Source organism: Conger conger, chromosome 2 (assembly GCF_963514075.1).
Source record: "Conger conger chromosome 2, fConCon1.1, whole genome shotgun sequence".
Lineage (NCBI taxonomy): Eukaryota > Metazoa > Chordata > Actinopteri > Anguilliformes > Congridae > Conger > Conger conger.
Genome location: NC_083761.1, coordinates 45,617,874 through 45,638,961, shown reverse-complemented (window position 1 = coordinate 45,638,961; position 21,088 = coordinate 45,617,874). Strand labels below are relative to the sequence as shown.

The 21,088-nt window shown below is 42.1% G+C and overlaps 1 protein-coding gene across 1 annotated transcript in view; it reads right to left on the bottom strand.

The window, feature by feature from the left end:
• Positions 1 to 1,584: 1,584 nt before the first annotated feature.
• Positions 1,585 to 21,088, bottom strand: part of LOC133118176 (potassium voltage-gated channel subfamily H member 4-like) — a 73,581-nt gene continuing 54,077 nt past the window's right edge. The window contains exons 13-16 of the mRNA XM_061227979.1: positions 16,781 to 17,178; positions 8,310 to 8,401; positions 7,020 to 7,096; positions 1,585 to 5,184 (exon numbers count right to left, since the gene is read on the bottom strand). Of these exons, the coding sequence (XP_061083963.1) occupies positions 4,138 to 5,184; positions 7,020 to 7,096; positions 8,310 to 8,401; positions 16,781 to 17,178 (1,614 nt within the window). The 3' untranslated portion in view covers positions 1,585 to 4,137. The remainder of the gene's footprint in view (positions 5,185 to 7,019; positions 7,097 to 8,309; positions 8,402 to 16,780; positions 17,179 to 21,088) is intronic.

Here is a 21,088-nt window from a genome sequence, read left to right as displayed (position 1 = left end):
TTATTGACTTCTGTTTTGTTGACCATTGCCTGCCTGTACCACGACTTTGCCTGCTGTCTTTGTGCTTTTGCCCCACGGAGCAGACTTCGGTCTTGACTCTTGCGCCGTCATCGACCCTGAGCCTGCCTACCGTCCGCCTGTACTTCTGTCCCGCTGACCGCTTTCCTGGCTACTGGACTTTTTGCATGGTGTACCGATTACAAGACTGCCTTCTCCCTCGGTACTGTACTTTGGTTTTGGCTGGATTTTACATGTATGAATATTGGTTGTTTTTTGACTACGCTCACTGGACATTCCCTGAATAAAGCCCTGAGGGGACTTTATTACACCCCTGTTTCTGAGTCGTGCATTTTGGGTCCATCCCCCCACGCACCCGTCTCAGTGTGCTTGTCTCACACAAATTCATAATGAGCTCATAATCTAATACATTATCCCAATCCCAACAACCAAGATTAATTATCACTTCTAATTGTTATGAAGAATACACCATTCACCTGTCCGACAGATCAGGAACACTCTTAAAAACGCAGGCCTGGATGTGTTTGACAGAGGCTACACTGCAAAATCAGGATGACCAGGCTAGTTTGCTTCACTTGTATCAGAGTGATGGAAGAGCAAAATGTGGAGGTAAAAACTGGCCAACATCCAAAGCATCCCCCTGCGCCCCTCATCTGTGAAACATAGTGGAGGGGGTGTTATGGTTTGGGTATGAAAATATAACTGCTGATAGCAAGTCAAAGTCTTTCCTCATATGGAATAGAGATGCTGTAGCATAACCTGAAATGAGCAGATCATGCTTGAAAACCTCCCAAATTGCCTAAATTAAAGCAGCTCTGCAAAGAACAGTGTGTTAATATTCCTCCATAGCGATGTGAAAGACTGATATCAAATTCTAGTTTGGGTTTGGTTGCAATTATTATGGATAAAGGTGGTTCACCCAGTTATTAAGTTTAAGGGGGCAATTTTTCACAGGGGTGATTTGGGTGTTTGATAACTTTTTAAATTAAATAAATTAAATAATTATGACTAAAAATTGTTTTGTGTTCACTCAGGTCCCCTTAGTCGACTAATGTGCACAATCTGCCATCACCAAAAGCAACCGGTGGTCAGCTCCAATTATATCCTTTCAGTCAAAAGGTCTATTGTTTATTTGTAATCCAAGAGTCGGTTTACATTTGCCTGTACAAAATAATTGCATGTTGTTTTCCATATTCAAGGTTTCCCCCGATAATTTTACAGGGCTGATGGGCTGCCAGGGCAGGTCACCAAAATCCTTTTTCTTTTTTTTTTATATATATATATGTTGAAAATAACGGCAACTATCTAGGCTATTCATTTGGAAAACAATCATTTGTGATTGGGGGCCTCTGCAGGGCGCTGTTCCAAAACGTGATTCAACCTCTGTGTTTTGTTGCCTATGGTTGTTGCCTGGGAAATTTGATGCAGAGTGCTGGTGTACTGTAGCTCATTTTCCAGCCTCGGGCTGACCATCACCCTGTCGTGTCCTACATCCTTGTTTATGCATGCTATGTCATGGTTTCTATCTTATATATATAGCTTAGAATAATGAACAATGCAAGGAAGCATTTCAGAACATTTTAATAAAATAAATTATAACATAACTGAACAAATAAATAAAATACAAAATTAAAAATATGTATAAAATAAAGGGGACATTCCTAAAATCGAACAGTGGTATCTACCTTGAATCCAGAATAGCAAGTAACATGGCCAGATGTTGGCCAGTGAAAAACCTGATGTGTCATAAGCCTTGTATTTACATAACATCTGAACCAGCCTTTTTCCAAACAGTTGTTGTTTGAAACCAGTTTCCATGGTCACCAAAATGCACAACATACTCAAGAGACTCAGCCTTCTTTTTTCTCAAGGGTTCTGGCATTAAATGGTATTGTTCTTGTTACAAATCGGAACGCCAGATTCCCAGACCATTTGCGATGGAGCGTGCTTTTAAATTGTCTGTGTGAACTGTAAATGAAAAAATAACCATGGCTGTGAATTTAAAATGTAACACAACTAGATAGACAGCCTTTTTTCTGAGTTTGTTTCTGTTTTGAAGCTCTATTCAACTGGGGGAAATTTTAGCAGTAACCTGTATTCCACTGTATACATACAATACAGCATAGTATTGTTCTCCCCACTCAACCCTTTGTCCTTCAGGATAATATATTGTGTAAATTGTTTAATATGTTATGCAGGAAACTGAATCCCGCTTCCTTTAGCACTTTTTTTAAAACTGTCGTTACATGACACTTTTGAACCATTTACATTCTTATTTAACATATCCTGCTAACAATGTGACAGTTGGGACAGGGGAGCAGAAACATATGGCAATATTTTACTTGTTCTTTTTTTTTGACAAAAACCTACAGCAGCCATTTGTCATGGCAGAGCCTACTACAGAGAATACCTAACATCTCATAGATAGTGTCTGTCTTATTTCATAAACTAAAGCAGCAGCCTGATGTTAGAGGTCATGACCTCTGTAACTCAGTTCAATTGAACTTTCACTGAATCTACGCATTGGAAAGCAAACTATCCAGACAGTGTACATCCTCTAAATCATTCATGCATGTAATATAGCCAGTTGAGGAGAAACTTTGCAAGCCATTAATTACGAAAGATATAGTGGGCACCTGTGTTGATGGCTCTCCTTGGGCTTGTGTCTTTCGTGCTGGCATGCAAGCATGCAATTTGTCTTAAAATACCAAGCAGGTTATAAAATACACAACCACAAAAGATCGAATCCTGTGGTCATATGCGAGTATTAGGGAGGCATTCTAATCCACAAAATCCTGTAGAACACAAGATTTTGGCTGAGACAGGAATATGTTAAAGTAATAGTCTGTTCACTGGTAATGATTTGCGGGGTGGAAGCAAACACAGGAGAATAAGAAGACAAGTGTGATTAAAGTGCGGTGGGCGACAGCAACCCAATACACAATGACAGCCACGATAGAACATGGCAAATGCCAGTGCTTTGTTATTGAGTGGGAAGTACGCTTAGTGTAAATCACACCAAATCACATCAGCAAATCAGTGAGGGTTAGGCACTACTTGAGTCATGTGAAATTCACATAGCAGACGTGCCAGAGCTCTCTCCAATTAATTTTAATAGCAGATAGGTGTCTGATTTCAGACATAACTGCTGACTGTTTTCAACTGCATTTCAGCCTGAAATTCTGGTAATATGTGATTAAACTGCAGACAAAGAAGACATTGCCCTCAATACAAAACTTGTTCTGTGGAAATCCGTTTCTGTGTCTCATCAATTCAGTATATTAAAAACATAGTAAATATCTTTGTATAAAAAGAAAAGATTTTACAAGGCATTGAGCATAATCATTAATTAGCTACATAGAAAAACCAAAGCTTCCAGTGTCATTCAGAGTGCATCAATTAAACTGGGCGTCCACTGACTCCTCTTGCCAGTGTTTTCGGTACAATATAAGTCTTTCACAATGTAAACACATTTCAGCTGGATACCTTTTCCTTAGGAAAAAAGAATTGATGAACTTTACCAAGTGAGAAGGTAAGACAATATCAACAAACAGCTTTTCTTTGTGATTGTTTTATCCGTATGAGTGCTTCAGTGGGGGTAAATAGAACATTTGACTTTCCCATCCAATGTTGACAACAGTACAACAAGCTCTTCAGCATTTTAATGGTCTGATCATTTATCCAGTTATATAATGAAGTACCTTGTTGTACTGGTGACCTCCACTGAGTAGGCTAAATAATTCACCAAAAACATAGCCAAATGGGTTATGAAAAATGTTTTTGAAAAAGCCTTCCAGGCAATTTCCAATAGTTAGGATGTAAATGTCTCCCAACATTATGGACTATAGATGTAGTCCCCCGAATCATTGGAGACAATGATTCTTACATGAGTATGAACCATAAAGACAGAAGGAAAATAGGAGTGGGGGTGCACAAATGATGTGCTTTTGCATAGAAGAGCTGTGGGCCGCATAAACCAGGGAAAAAGTAAATAATAGGCAGAACAAACAGCAAAAGATCAACTCAAACACCAAAGTTGCCTTTCAGGGCTGTAAACCAGGGTGCCCCTTGTTCCGGCAGCAGCTCTAGTGCCAACAACAGGATCTGTCCGACTCCCAACTACTCTGCCATGTCCACACTCCAGAAGGGCTCCGTGTCTAGAGTCTGAATGCCAATACTGGACCTCCGTGACTCCGGGGTCATACTGTCCCTCCTGTCCAGGGACCCCGACCCACCCAGCAAGTACTCCATACTGATGTGTTCCACTCCAGCAGAGTCACCCAAGGGGTGGCCGCTGTCGCAAACATCCAGCCTCGGTGGAGCGGAATCCTGAGAGGTCAGCGATGACTGCCTGGGGAGGTGGGAGCCCCCTGAGCGTGAGGAGCCAGGGAGATGGTGAAGGTCCAGGAGGCTGCGCGAATCCAGAACGTGGAGGGAGCTGGAGGCCCTGCCAGGGTTGGCCGAGTGGCTGGTGGAGACCTGGAGGTGGGGGTAACCACTGGCCGTCGCCAGTGAGGAGTGGGAATATGTAAGGGAGCTGGACTGTGCGTGCATGCGTTCGGACGCCAGGGATATCTGCGGACACAAGCTGGACTGGGACTGGCTGAGGTTGGCCGAGGAACCGCTGTGGCCAACAGCGGCACCGCTTCCTCCATACCCAGCTTGAGGAGTTGGACCAGAGGTGAACCCCTGGAAGGATGGACTAATGGTGAGCAATGAAGGCCCAGTTCGAGTATTCTGATGGGACAGGAATGGGGAGTTGGGGGTGCTGCCAGAAGCAGGGTCTGAGTTCTGGTTTGCTGCTGGGTCCGTGGAGCAGTGCGCATGCGAGCAGGAAGACCTGGGGCTGGAGGGCTGGTGTAAGCGATCTGCCTCCCCCTGCTGACCCGAGACAGTGGCCCGAGGGTGGGACCCGCTGTAGTTCCACGTGGCCCCAGAGTGGCCCAAAGGTTCCAGGTTCATGGGCTCGTGGTGTACGTGCAGGCCAGCTGCAACACTGTAGGCCACGTTGCTGGTAGCAGTGGGGTTGGAGACCACATGCATGCCATAGGGGTAGGTGGAGAGGGTAGAGGAGTATTGCTGCATCGTCATGTGGGCCTGTAAGAAGTGCAGCATGTGGTGTAGCTCCTTGCCCAGTTGAGCCACCTCTTGGTGTAAGTGGCTCATCTATCAAGAGGAAAACAGAACAGAATGTCAGGAACAGACCCGGGTTGAAATAGTATTTGTTTTGGATTCAAATACAATTTGACCAAACTTGCCCGGTGTATTGGAACAAATGAAATTATCCCAACTATAAACCCTTCCTATCTGCTCATCCTTGCAGGCTCAAATGCACCAGGCAAGATCAACAGAGCATTTGAATCCAATATTATTTATACCCAGGTCTGGAAAAAGACTCTTGACTCTTTCCTGCCATTACGTTTCGTGAGGTTTAAGATATACTGTAAATATCACTGCAAGCAGACCAAGGATGAATGAAAGCATCCTGGTAACTTAGCTCTGAGACTGCAACAGGGAAAAAGTTCAGAATTCCATCATTGGATATGATGGATATAGATAGATATGATGGATAGTTGTTGTGTTGGTAGTTGCAACAATATGAATGAATAAAAAACAACAGAAGTAAAGGTAATGATAAATAAAAGTATATTGAAGTTAGGGCCATTACTTGACCAACTTGTCTGCTTACAGCCTGTGGGTATTTTGAAAGCCCAATAATTTTTATATGACAATTTACCCTCCCAGAAGATTCTCAAGATACTGGTATAATATCCTGTCAAAATGTAAAGCCATAAACATAAAAATTATTTTAGGAAAATTCCTTTCTGCCTGATGTCATGCACTGTCATTCGTCTTTATCGAGGAAAAACATCCAATTATGCATTGGTCACCCACATCAAATTCCACATTTAATTTTCAGTGTGAGAGAAAAGATTGTGTAACAATGATATCCCTGCAGGCAGTGCTAGGGGACCAGAAAAGATACTTTAGTTCCTTTCACAAATGTGAAACCAGTGGGCTACTGTCAGTCATTTCCTACTGGTCATTAGCAGATAAATGACAAACATCTGCACAAAAGTCTGGGCAGCATAAAAACATCATTATGTTAAATATTACTGTGTAAAGTTAATGAAACAGCTAAAAATAGTCTCCTCATATGCCCTACCCACGTTCAAACACTGTCTTCTGTAATATTCCCCAATGCTATTACTTTAAGCAGTAATAAAATAAGTGTCTTCAACTGCCCAGTACCCTGCACATTGTACAGTACACCTGCCACCCATCTCTGTGAAACTGTGTCAGGATCGGCCTGTTTTTAGGCACCCAAACCTCCAGAGAGAGGAACAGAGAAAGAAATAGACACTGTGATGGAAAGAGAAAATGAGGTGAGACAGGGGAGGGAGAAGCACTGGAGCAGACCTCTTTAAAGATTCCTGACTCAGCAACCTGAGTTTCATCTGCATTGCAGGAGTGTCCTGTATATTTATTAATCTCATCCCCTGAAAACATGATGATACTATGATACCATTAAGGGAGCTGTCAGTCATTTGAGACACTTCCTGTGTTATCATAAAGGCAGCTTTTTTACGGTTATGAAGCAAGTAATTACTGTGTGAGTTAATCATGAACAATTCTGTCAGAGTGAAAAGGAAATACACTGGCCAATTTATTGTATAATAGTATAAATAAAATGGTTATGTTTTTTTCACATATACATAGCTTTGTTGCATCTCTGCTGATTAACTTTCACAATATCAAGCTGTGCTGTGGTTTCTGTTGTTCTAAGTGGCAAGAACACCAACAATGAAAAACCAATTTACGTCAATGTCACCACTTCAATATGAAAATAATTCATTCGTAATCACTAGCACCCTATTGGTGTGTTAGATATGACGACCAACAGGCCCATCAACTCAGGGCTGACCAGCTTGTTTCATATCCTGGGGGTCACAACAGAAATGATCTAGCCCCACTCCATGCGCAACACCCACACGGCGTACCTCCTTGTTGAGCTGTGCGATGCTCTGCCTCACCTCCTCCGTCTCCAGGAGCAGAGCAGCATTCACTTGATTGGCATCTGTGGGGGCACGGGGAAGAAAGGGTCATGTGGTAGAGGGTCATGTTCTTCAAGCAGCACCTCTCCCCATCCCTCCCTACCTCCCTGTGAACTTTAATTGTTGTCTTTATGATTTACGTAGTGTTTCGGTATTTTTAGTTGGCTAGGTAAGCAATATTTGGACAGTTAAGTTTGGTCACTTTTGCTTTGTTGTTTGTTTATTTGTTGATAAAAAAATAAATGGCCCTGGTCCTTATCTTTGTTGCACGGGTAGCAATTGAAATTGTACTTCCCTCTAGGGTCTTTCAGCGCACTTACCCCTGGTTATGGGTATGCACTTTGTTGTACGTTGCTCTGGATAAGAGCGTCTGCCAAATGCCAATAATGTAATGTAATGTAATGTAATGTAATGTAATGGTAGAGCTGCATCTGCATTCCTGCTGCCATATAGCCACACTCTGTCAATGAGCTTTGCAGACAAGCTCAACTTGGGTTACATTTCAAACCTAATACCACCATGTTCTGAACTGGGAGCAGCAGCAAAGTCTTACCTTGGACTTTACTGCACCGTTCAGTGTTCTGAATCTACTTCACAACACTGGCACAAGCTTTGCTTGGTATTGTACATTCAGTAAGCACTTTATTAGGTATTTATTAGACTTAATCTTCTGCTGCTGTAGCCTGTCCACTTAAAGGTTTGACATGTTGTGTGTTCAGAGATGCTATTTTGCATACCCACTGTTGTAATGTGTGGTTATTTGCAGTACTGTCACCTTCTTGTCAGTTTTGGCCAGTCTGGCCCGTCTCCTCTGACCTCTCTCATTATCAACGCATTTTCGCTCACAAGATGTTTTTTAGTTTTTCGGACATTCTCTGCAAACTCTAGAGACTATTGTGCATGAAAATCCTGGGACAACAGCAGTTTCTGAGATAGTCAAACTACCCTGTCAGGCACCAGCAATCATTCCATGGTCAAAGTCACTTAGATCACATTTCTTCCCCATTCTGACATTTGGTCTGAAAAATAGCTGAACCTCTTGACCATGTCTGCATGCTTGCATGCATATAGTTGCTGCCACATTGCTGATTGGCTGATTAAATATTTTCATTAGCAAGCTGGAGTACAGGTTTACCTAATAAAGTACTCAGTGAGTGTGTGTCAGTGGGTACTTACAGTACTACTGTCTGGGCGCATTGTGACTGCTGAGCGTAAGTTCAGTAGTGGTTAGGTTACCTTCAACCTGGCTTCCTGCGCTGCCTTTGGCCCCACTCCGCTCCAAGTTGAAGTGAAACGTGTGCCCGTTGTCTTCGATACCGTCAACCACCCTGCAGGGGATGAGAAACAGTATTTCCTTTCCAATTAGTGGGACTGGGCAAGATGAGGAGCTGCCACCAGACGTGGACTGGCACCGACCCCAAAGGCGCTTTGATGTGGAGAAACTAATAGCATTTCCAGAGCCAGGACTGAAAGTTACAAGACTCCATTTTCTGTCCTTCTACAGTGTAGTTGCTCATTAGAGAGAGTTCACTCTCAATTTCTATATATAAAAAAAATGTGTTGTGGTGCAACGAAATAAAGTGGCTTCAACCAATGCCAGTTTGGATGAACTTTTTAAAGACTTTGATAAAGCCTTGAGGTTTGTGAAACTACACCTACAGTTTCACTGACATGGTCTCACACAAGTGATGTCTATAGGGTATAAATGATACAGTAAGATGGCTGATATAGGGACTACAATTTTCCAGTAATGAAGGGTTCTCTCTGCCACATTAAAGAAGGGTTCATGATTATTCTGTATGCATAGTTAAGCATGTACATAATGTTGATAAACAAAACCTACTGTATGTTATCCTGTAAGCTGGGTCCTAACAGTTTTGAGACGAGGATGGGATTTGGAAAGGCTGAGTATTATTGTTTTCATGAAACTTGCCACCCTCATTAGGTGTTGATTATTCTTGAACCAATTTCTAGAGGTGACTCCGAAATCTTTTTTGAAAAGGAACAGCGTGGAAGGGACATGTGGTGAATGTTACTCTGTTTTGAAAGCTAGTGAGTGTGTTGTTGCTGAAGAGTGGCTGTCACTCTTAGGAGCGTTTTAGCTGATGAGTGTGCAGTCACTCAAAGGAGCATTTTAACTGATGAGTGCAGTCACTCTAAGGAGCGTCTTAGCTGACGAGTGCTTACTCACTCTAAGGAGTACTTTAGCTGACAAGTGCTCACTCACTCTAAGGAGCATTTTAGGTGACAAATGCACAGTCACTCTAAGGAGCGTTTTAGCTGATGAGTGCGTAGTCACTCAAAGGAGCATTTTAAGACAGATTTTACATCTGTCGGCACTGGGCATTTGAGGGGATTGTCTTTTCTTGTTTGTACTTATTTGTGAATGTGTATGTCTCTGTCTGAGTGTTTCTGAGAGTGTGAAGTTTGCTACACTTCCTTAGTCCTCATGTGCTGTAGAAAAGGCTCCCTCACTCAAGAAACGGTAACATCCGATAGTAACAGATCCAAATAAACCACCTTTTGGGAAAAAAAAGCGTAGGGAACCAGTGCACAAACACAATCTTCCCCAGATTCGACAATTAGGGTGTCACAGAAGGGAGAGGGCAGGCAGACTGTGTGAAAGCAAGGAGAACTAAATCCTGCCAACGCTTCAGTTGTCTGTAAACTGAGCTTCTGAACACGGCAGACATGCTGTGCCAAGAAGGCAATGTGTGTGATATAGTAGCAATCTATAATCAGAGCAGAATCATGGTGAAATTGATCAAGGTATGCAAAATGGATTCATTGGCTTTAATGGAACATTCTTCTCGCTAAAAATAGCAGTTGATTAAACTTCAGCGTTTGATCTGGGTGAAAGCTGAGGGTGCAGTGGAGGGGACAGGGCTCAGCCTGTGCATATTTTTTGCTTAGAGGTGATGTTTTAGCAACACCTGTTTTTTTCACAGGTTTTTTAATCTGTTGTGGTGTAGCTGGATAGCCAGCTCTGGTTTGCTTTCACTATTGGTGAGAAGCAATTTTCTTTCAGACTCAGTTGGGTATTCCCTAATTTGCTTGCATTGTTTCACTGACCACTGGCTGATGTGTTGACTCAATGCCAAAGTTTAGAGACTTCAAAGCACAAATTGCCCAAAAATAGGTTACAAAATTGGGATATATAAATTTAAAGAGAAGGGGGTAAAGCCCCGAGAGAAATTAAAGAAAATTGTATTTGTGCTGTTAACATGGCAGAGGGCACTTCAGTTTCTGACACGGTAAGAGTCAGCCAGGCTTAGAAATAGAAGCATTTTAAATTGGCTTAGGGGGTACAGGCAAAAAACGGTAAAGTTCTGTAAACTACGCTGAAGGACAGGCGGCCTCTTAGGAGCTCGCCCGAGGACAGTCGGACTTTCCTAGAAAAACAGAAAAGAGATGAGAAGGAGAACAAAGTGTTCATTTTGTGCTCTGAGCTGGAGAGGGCTACACATAAACACATGACCACACTGCTGCCATCCCCAGATGAGGGTGGGCCTCATCATAGCTGTATTTAAATAGAACCAGGTAACACCTCAAAGGTAATGGAAACACCAATAGCACAGGCACTTGATCTGTACATGGAAAGATCTTCTTTTTATGTTGATGGGAAATGGCACACAGGATGGGCGTGTACTACCAGGCCTGGTCAGCTACCAGGGCACTCTGCATGGGTAGCAGATTTGCATGCAGTAGCAGAAGCATGTGAAGCAATGGCAGGCTGCGATGTGAACATTTACTCTGACTCTCAGGCTACACATTTAGGGTAGTACATGATTATGTGGGTTTGTGGGCAAATAGGGGGTCCCTGACTAGTGCAGGATCCCCAATTTAAAATGGGGGAGTAGTAGAGAAACGACATAAAGCTATACAAGTACTGAAACGGGTAACAGTAATAAAAGTGAAGGCACACACCAAAGGAACAGAAACTCAGAAGGGAATAGGAGCCAGAGATAATGGTGCCCTTGGCAATGGTACAGGAAGAGCAAGCAAAAAAGACAAAACCAACATTATGTTTTTTGAGCAGCTTCAGCATTTAGCACCATAGGCAGACAAGTGGTTATGGATGGAAGATGGGTGGAGGCTTGGGGAAGATAATCCTGCCTCATCCTTGAAGGCACCTATGATTGAAGTGTATCATTCCTTGTAGCATGACGGGGCACAGCGCATGCAACACCGAATGGTTCGGACCTGGTGGCACCCAAAGCTAGGAGTAAACATTCACGAGTATGTACGGAGATGTATTACCTGTGCACTATGTAAACCCAGACCTACCATTAAGACTAAAATGAGACAAAAACCAAGGCTGAACCACGTGTTTAAGCAGTTGGGAATAGATTTTTATCAGACCTTTAATTGACTTTAGGTTTGTGCTGGTGATGATTGATCACTTCACTAGGTGGGTGGAGGCAATTCCAGTTGCAAACGCAACAACCACAGAGCTGGCTAAAGTGACAGAAACAATTCCTTGGTTCGGAATGCCATGCTACACTGATAGTGATCAGGGCAACCATTTCACAGGGAAAGTGATTAAGACAAAGCTTAAGGGATCAAACAAAAGAGGAGGAAGTGAGGAGTGTGGAACCAGGGGATCAGGTGCTGGTAAAAGCTTTCCAGAAGAAGTCACTCGACCATAATGGGACCGGGCCACACACAGTTCTGCTGACCACCATTTCACACCCGCCCATTGTATGGACTCCTAGGGAGCCTGGTTGTTGTGCTGGAGACACATGGATTCTGGACTTCAGAGTATGCACTCGTGCCAACGGATACAGCTGAACATGGGACCACTACTTCATACTTCAATCACATCGGATGGGGATCCTTCCGGTGCCATGAAGATATTTGTAGCATTTCCATAAATCATATCAGAATCATCATAAAATAATACACCACTGTTATTTTAATGTTGAGGAATGGCACAGGTACATTGGTATGGAAAAATATGAGAGTATGGGTGCATACAGGAACAGGTTGGGAGCTTGCATTAAGTTATCATGAGATACTGTAAGGCAGACTTGCACTTTATAATTGCACTTTTTCATACTATCGGCGAGCGGGTGAATTTGCCTTCCTCTGGTGGTGGTGCCATAAACTTGACAACTTTCCACAACAAAACACGTTCCAAATTCCCACGGGCCACAGTCCCTTCTCTGCACCTTTTCAGAGCGCGGGAAGGGTTGACGAGGGAAGACATCTGTTCCCTTGACTCTGAATCACCCCCTCCCTGTCACATTTCTCTCAGGGCTCAGCCACTAAAATGCATAAAGCATGGGATGTTTCATGTTTGATGTCATTTTGCTTGTCGATTGCTGGAATAGTCTAATTTCCACAACAGTATACCCAGGATTTTATAACCGTCCAGGCACCTAGGGAAAACTGCCACCGTGAAGCCACCTGTCCCTTACCCCTTGACACCTGGGAAGCTATGTCTGTAAATACCAAGCGGCTAATTTTGGATTTTGCACCTTTTGGAGTTTTTTTGGATTGAGATCAAAGGCCTGGTTTGTGCTCTTAAGGAATGGAAACTTCTGCACCCAGACTCCGATGCACATAGGGTATGTAGTTTTTGTTGCCAGGTATGGATTTTAAGGATTGTAATTTAGTTAATATTTTCTTATATATTTTGTAATACTTTATTTATGTTTAATTGGAATGTAATTTACTTTAAATAACCTGCCTGGCAAATGGTTAAAACTTGATATGCATGGTTTCACTTGCTGAACACTCACTGTTATACAGGTAATGGGTGTTCCTTCGAGCTGGACTAGGGAGGATGCACATTTATGCTTATTGTATCACAGAGCATGGTACACATTGACCTTTGTTGTTAAATCAATCTCCTCCACGTGACAGTTCATTGATGTCGAGAATGGGAATAGCTAATGTTGGCCTTCTTGGGTTCCAGAGCCACTATCAGATATACGTAAAGAAGTAGCTTTTACCGCGACCCTTGAAATGACGCAGATATCTAGCCAGCTTGTGAGCCATGCACATAACGGCATGTTATGGGACAGGATTCCTTAGTAATCCAGTTTAAATGATAAATAATCTACAAAATTTTGATAAAATGAAGGCTAACATATAGGCACTATTTTGGAAATTCAGTCCGTACCAGAATAAAGCGGAAGTCAGAGTGTTCATAATAGTGGTCATAATTATTTACCCACACTAACTTCTTTTCACCAACATCAGAAGGACAAACATGTAGATACCGCGTGGTGACTTAGTTAAATTTCGTCCTTGGGCAAACAGGCAAAGACAGCAGCAGGACTGAATGAAGACGGTTGACCCTCTGTGGAAGAAATACATACATTTGCTATACACGCATGAGGAGAGCTGACCACCAGATGCCTTCTGCCAGGGAAGCCTGGCTCCTGTCCTAAATTATATGAAGGCCCCAGGTTTGGTCTGGCCCCTGGAAGGGGAGGCATTCTCAGCCCTAGTAGGAGTACAGCTCAACACTGTCAATTGTTGATTAAAATCTGTCAGATAATGTTGCAGAGATTACCTTCCCAGGGGAGTCAGAGGGTCAGCAGCAAACACAATGAAACACACAGTGAAAGGAAAGGCTTCTTTCTAACCAGGCTACACACACAGTGTGTCATCACTGATGGCGAGAAGCCGGTAGTTTTCTCCCAGAAGCAGTGTTCCACGGTAAGGGTGCTGTGCACTGCTCCCTGAGAATCAGGACAAGCCTCAGATCATCCCTGGGATCTGATGCACAAGCATTATCAAAGTATTATCAAAAGTAAATGCAGCCATAGCAGAGTGAGCAAACTCCGTTGCTTGGTACGGGCGGGTCCTTTACATGCTTCACAGAAACTTTGCATGACGTCTAACATTTCTTAATGCATTCTGGCATTTCTGTTTCTATCGTTTTATTTACTCCTGATGTTGTCACCACCAACAACATGCGAAGCCTTGTCCATTTAGATCCTGACAATTCTTTCAATTAAGCTCTTTTTGCATATGGGGTTGAATATAATAATTTATGTCGTGCTTTTGTCATCTATCACACCCTCCAGTGTTTTTAGAATCGGTAGAGCATTCAAAACAGGGGACTGATGGGTTCAGGATTCGCGGCTTTGATTCCACTGAGAGAAGCTGGGTCCTAACAAAAGGAAGGAGGAAGGCCATTCAAACACTTTCAACAAGGAATTTGATACTGATTAAATTTAAGATGTGGACCACAGCTGGGATCAATTTCATTTTAATTCTGTCAATTCAGAAATTCAAAACATCAGTTAAAAAATATCCCCAATCTTCAATGAAGATTTTTCAATTCAGAAACTGAATAAAAATAAATTCCCTTGATCAAATTTCTGTCAATTCTGAAACTGAGTTGAAAAGGATACGACTCCAAGCCTGATGCAAAGCGCCCTGTCTGCATTCTAAAAGACTGAACATCATAACAGGAGAGAGCCTTTATATACCCCATCACAAGTGGGGCTAAGATGTGCTGTCAGTACGCAACTGTCAACAACTTTGAACAAATCATTGTTTTAATAAGGAGAGCTAAATCCGTCTTGGTAAATGGCAGTGCATTGTAGTTCTGTTTTGAGGAACATAGCGTAACAGCTCTGTTGCATGCTCCCACACTAACTCCAAGCCCTTTCTGGATTGTGCCGGATATTCTCAAGTGTTTCGAATTTGATTTCAACTGGCATATTTCCCCAATTAAGAAAGGCCACAATTTAAACTCAAAACAATTTAAATTGGGCCTTCAGTTTAACCATGCAGCAGACAATATTCTCTGTACATTTACAGACAGGGAAGAACATGTACTATATGCTATATTCACCAATTCATAATAAAAATGCTTAAAGAAAACTGAACTGTTTAAAGTCTACTACAGAATCGCAATTCTTTCACCAGCTATCCAGTAGAGGGGGCATGTTTTGTATGAATATATTGGATGATAACAGAAGAGATGACACATTAGCTTGATGTGTGTGTTTGATCTTTGTACAAGATCCAACACACTAAAATCTGAAATCATCAATTTAGTACCAGTCATGTTTCCAGATATCTGACAAGATCCCGGTGAGGATATTCAAGGAATAAATATCCACTCTCTTCATGCTGTCACACCTTCCCAGATCTGCTTCCAACCTTCCAGTATGCACAAGAGTATCCACTGCTAAAAGCAATTTAACTCAACCTTTATCCAGCTATATTACAGTAATTTTCATGAGCTGTGAATAGGAAACAATAGACACATAAACCAAGGAAGAAAGACCAGCAAAATTTAAATGGATAAATTCCTATTGGTCATGTTCTCTGGAAGTACAACAAAAATCCGCATTTTCTCCTCTCCTCTCAGCATTAGATGTAATGTATTTCCACCAATGGATATTTTTGTACATAGTTATGTCATCCAGTTAACTGCTAATTGAACCATGACCATGCAATTATGCAACTGATTAGTACATCAGACAGTACTGGACATGGCTTTTCCTGCATAGAGAATTCTGCCGTCTCTACCTAATTTTGTGCCGCCTCCACGGAATTCTGACCGGTGTCCAAACACATTATAAATACAAGTGTTGCGCACAATGGATTTCTATCATTTGCAACTACAGTGGTGGCATTACTCCAATGTGATGCTGTATCATAATCAGCACAATGCACCCGGAAAGGCGCTACCGAAGAAGAGAGCAAAGAGACAGCAGCTGCATTCACAAGCTGTGTCTGAAATTGCAGAGAGTCTGACTTGTGGACTAGTTAGTGCGTGAATCAAGCATGGAAGTTAATGGTTACTTGAGCAAGTGTGTCCCAAACTCATGTAAATAACTGCCATGTACACATCAAATTCACCAGAAGTTCTCTTGTCGTACTTGGGACGACCAAAAATTCAGAGTCAGAGCTGTCTGTAATATCGCTCAGGCTAGCCAAAGTGAGTCCGATGATATTTGTATGCAAAAATTACCATATTTTCTGGATTCAAGCCACTGACGTCACTGGACATGTTTGTTTTGAGAAGTTTTGCCACATATTTAGGAAAAGGCTACACTGATTTAAAAAATGGCTACACACATGATTTAAGCATTTAATCCAAATAAACTCAACTTAAAAAAGTGTGACACCTTTAAATGGAAATAGATGAAACACATTAACCCTCTAATTCAACTGACAAAGCAGGCATACTGATACAGAGGTAGGAAGTATACACAAACAGCAACAGGGGTCTCAGTCACGGAACCCCGGGCTTATCAACAAGTTCACAAAGATCTCCTCTGAGAGGGGCGATACTCCAACTTGACTTGATGTACACCACTTGACTTTAGGAAAGTCAGCACAGAGATTAGATCTGATGCTCACCTCGGATCAACTGACCATGCCGGAGGCTTACAAATGCGCAAACTAAATTCACAACTGCCCCAAGGGTATCAGACACAAAACCCTGGGCAGTCGGTGAGTCTTAAAACACGAGCAGCACTGAGGGTCTCCAACATAGACCCCGGGGTTATCAGAGTTTCACAAAGCTCTCTGCCGAGAGGGAAGATAACTCCAAAACACATGTATTTAACCTTAGTGTAATGAATAGAATCAAACATGCACTAAGAAGGCAACAAAAAGCATAAGTAGGCGAGCCCACACTGGGCAGGAACACAAGCCCAGACCTCAAGCTGGAGGAGAGGACCGATTTGGGCATTTAAGTTCTGTTTCTGCTCAATCTCTCACAGCCGTACCTGGGGCTGAGGTCTGGAGGGCCGAAGCAGTTGAAGGACGGGATGAGCAGCTTGGTCGGCTTGCGGCAGGCCCCGGCCTCCACGTTGCAGGAGGGAGGAGGCGCTCGCGGGAGAGCCGGCGAGCGCTGAGGCTCCTCCTTCGGCTGCGGGGAGGAGCTGCGGCCCCGGCAGCCCCGGGCGGGCGAGCGGCAGTGGCGCAGAGCGTTGAACTGTCTCAGCTCGTCTCCCAGCAGGTTCCCCAGGGAGGTGCGCCGCACCGGGCTGCTCAGGTTGGGCAGCGTCAGGTTCTTGCGGGACTTGGAGGCGGGAGAGAGGTGGAAGTACTCCTCGGGCTCAGCCTCAGCCTCCACGATAGAGGGCAGCTTGTGCTCCGGTGGGTGGCCCAGGTCCAGGCGGTTCTGAGCAGGGAGGAAACAAACAGGGTTGGCCTTAAAGTCAGTTTGAGTGGCTTACAAAGCTGTCGTTTTCATATTCTGGTTTATCAGCCCGAGGGTGGAGAAGACATTGAAAGACTGAGATGCGGATGTTCTGATATGTGCACACCACAGCACAGTAGCAACAATGACCAACAAACAATAGACTACACTGAAAAGATAGCACAGATAACTGAACTGTATAAATAATAAAACGTGTTGGACACAGGCATTGAGATTCTTAGAGCAATTACAGACCTAAGCAACTCAAGAGACAAGTGAACAACAAACATAAGGAATAAACAATTTACTCATCAATTCAACAATAATTATTGTATTTCAGCATAGAACGTATTGTCTGTTTGCGAAACACAATAGTATTACAGTGATCACAACAAACTGTAGTCCAACTCAAAATACACTTTGATACAAATACTATCACATAAGCACTCACAACACATAAGCATTGCCACCATTCCCTGAATGCATTAAAGAAATGACAAATTGAAACCCAAAAATAACACCAAAGAGGGCTATTGTATAGACAGAAAATGAATTCACTTGGAGAGATGCATGCTGAGGACCAATCCTTGTATGTTCGTTCAATTCAACACAACTAGCTTCTCTGCTGTTTTCACCTGCTGGGGAGCACGGTCATGCATTTGAAGTGCTATGCACTACACAGACATTTTCCAATTATGGTTAAAGGATTGTGCGTGCCTGAGAGTCGAACCCGAGCACTTTGTAGCATTATTGCTGTGTGAAAGAAATGTCTCCTCAGTCAGGAAAGGACTAGAACATTACAGAGGTTCCCTGATCCTGCGTAGGTTATTTAGTTGAGCACATAAGTATGAGGTCTGGGTCTCCATTATCATTAAAGAAAGTTATTCATGATGATGCTACAGGCAGCACCTGCAAAGCAATACAAATTTTGAACTTGAACTGTCAGTTCCATCTTTCTGTTTTTGCTCTGAAATCAAAGATACTTTCGTAAACCTAATTATGTGGGACTACTAAAAAGAAAAGTAATAATTTAAGGAAAATGGTCTCAGTTGTCAGAATTTGCAGTGGATGTCTTTAGAAATGTGAACACTGCATGTTCTTCTTGTGTGTGTCACCATTCTTGAATAAGAATGTGTTGGTTGAAGTTCAGGAAATTAAGCTCTTTGAGATCTATAAAAGGCATTATTCCATTTCAAGTGAGTCAAGCAACAAAGTAATCATTTCTGAAAACTGATAGTCAGCTTGCCTTAAGTTACAAAAAGTTACCTTGCTATTATTCATTTGCTTATTATTTGCTTTTTTTGTTTTTACAATTACACCATTACCCTGAAATAGATCACTACATGGAAACAGAAGCATCAGTTGGCATATGATAACTCTAGGGCATGTGTTTGCAGGTCCACTGCAATCCGAATGAGTCAAATTTTAAGTGAGTGAGGCTTAAATCATAATTTCTGTAAACAAGAGAAATTGCCAGTTTTCTAGCTTAATATACACCTTGGAAATGCTCTGCTTTCAAAGCATCAAACAGTTATTTTAACACTGACACCTTATTAATCATGAAATACAATGAGAGATCATTTCACTTTAAAGCTGTATTTTACAAACATCACTAACCTAGATGTTACCCATTATATAATAATCCATTTTAAAATACATAGCAATCTCTGTTTGAGCAACACAAACGCTAGCGAAAGCCACACCAGACATAGCAGGTTGTAGGAATATGCAGCTCTGTCAGACCTCTACCAACCACAGCTCTTTCATCTTTTGAGTCAATAGATGAAAGTCAGAAAAAGCAACGTTGGGCTGTTGCTGTAAAGCTATCAGGTCACTGTTGGCGAGCGAGACAAGCAATTAAGCTAGCGTCTTGTCTCCCTCACACGTTCCCTTCCATGAAATATGTTCCTGCTGGATGTGGATTGTTCAAGACAAAAGTAGGTTATAAATAACTAAAAGTTTACAGAAAAAGCATGCCTGACTTTAGTTGCCAGTGCCTGTGGAAAGAATGTTGCCTATGTGTATTGATTACAGAGAAAATAAAAGCTATTATGCAAGAAAAGGACTGGAAGGAGAACTACTGGGGCAAGTGGGAGGCAAGCTCAGGATGGTTCTTGCCAAGCCATAAAAGACTGCGTCACATGAAAGGTGAGCAGCAGTCTGTGGAGCACTGCAGACACGAATACGGCTTCTGACAACCTGCTCAAGTTAAACTACCAAGTGCTATTAATAACTGCATCTGTCTGTGTGTAGAGAAATGCATAAAACATGTGTTTTATTGTGCACAATAAATTACTATTGTCTTCTTGTCATTAAGTTGCTTATAAGAATACTTTCAGTCCAACAACAGGCAATTATTGATAGTATTTTAATTGTTAACCCTTTACACTTTTCCCTCGCTAGAGGGCAATTTCCACCTATTGTACTAGTCCTATAAAAGTGTTATAAAGTATTTGAAATTAGACTTAAATTAAAGAAGAGGCTTGTACCATTCAGAAATTTGAGACACAACGAATTTATGTCAGAGCATGTACATACAGTGTACAGAAAAGTTACACTAAAATACAAAACAAAACAAACTTCTAGTTCTACCAAATGGGAAATATGTCGGCCGGACGTGGAATTAAAAGTGAGCTAAGAAAAAAAACGATGTGTTTATTCATGCAACTTCGCAATTGTATATATTTATATTGGAAAATGTTTTTTTTTACGAAGAGAAATGGTATCAAGGATTGTTAGAATATGCATTATATTGTCTGAGTCTGTGACCACGTCAGGGTTGTAAACCGTTAGCGTGGCATGGGGGAGGCTGCTGTTTTATTGCACATTATTCTTTATTGCATTGCAAATAAGAAACTGATAAGAATCTAAACTGCTGTTCTCGCTAGTGGAGAGTCTTTTTAACAGCTGGACATCGCCGTTTTGCAGTTTTATTGTGTCACAGTTTTTTGTATGATAAAAATATGAACACAACAATAATTTGAGATGTTGACAACTCAACCACAAGGGGGCAGAGTGGATGGGGTTAAATATTGGATAGTGTGACTCGTTTCCTTTAAAGGTCCCATAGTGTACGCCTTTCCTGTGTTTTATTTTAGGTCCTGATATCCATAAGAATGGTTTTACATACCAAATACAATCTCTATCCAGTTTTACATGTCTATTCTCCAGCATCTCTCATAAGCTTTAACAAAAACAACCTGTGTTAGTGACTGTGGCTGCTTCAGAAATCGCATACTATCTTACAATTTAGGATGTCAAAATAGTATTAGTATGTCCGAACCCATAGCTGTATAAAAGAGTGTGCTAAAGCTACCCAGATGACACGCTACATTCGATGAAATATCAAAGTGTGTGAACACCCACAGTCTATACATGTATAGTGTGTATGTGTAGTGTTTGATTTCGGATGCAGCCTATGTCTTTAAGGCTCATTGATATCAATGAACCTCTGTTTTGATTGGCTGGCTAGCTCCAATGAACTGAATGCTGTATGTACCGAATGCTTGGATTTGCTTTCCGGTGGGGCGTGCTGAAGTAAACAAGTCTATCCTTGTCATGTCATTACTTCATAGAAGTCCAAACGGCTCGTTTAAATGCACATTTTCTTCATACTGATTGTGTGGATTTATTTGAGGACTGTGTGTTTTGATATTTTCACACCTTCAACTCCTTTATCATCCATATGCATAGCCAGGGAAATGTCATTTTTCCTAAAATGGGACCTTAAGTAATTACTTCCCAAGTAATAAATCTCCCCGTTCCCAATAGTAATTCCCTGTCAGCTCCTGGAAGAAAAATATAGGCCTATGTAAACAACACATTATTTGCACATTTCTGAATATGGCTGCCAATATGAGTTCAGAGCCGCTTACATCACAAGGTACACACC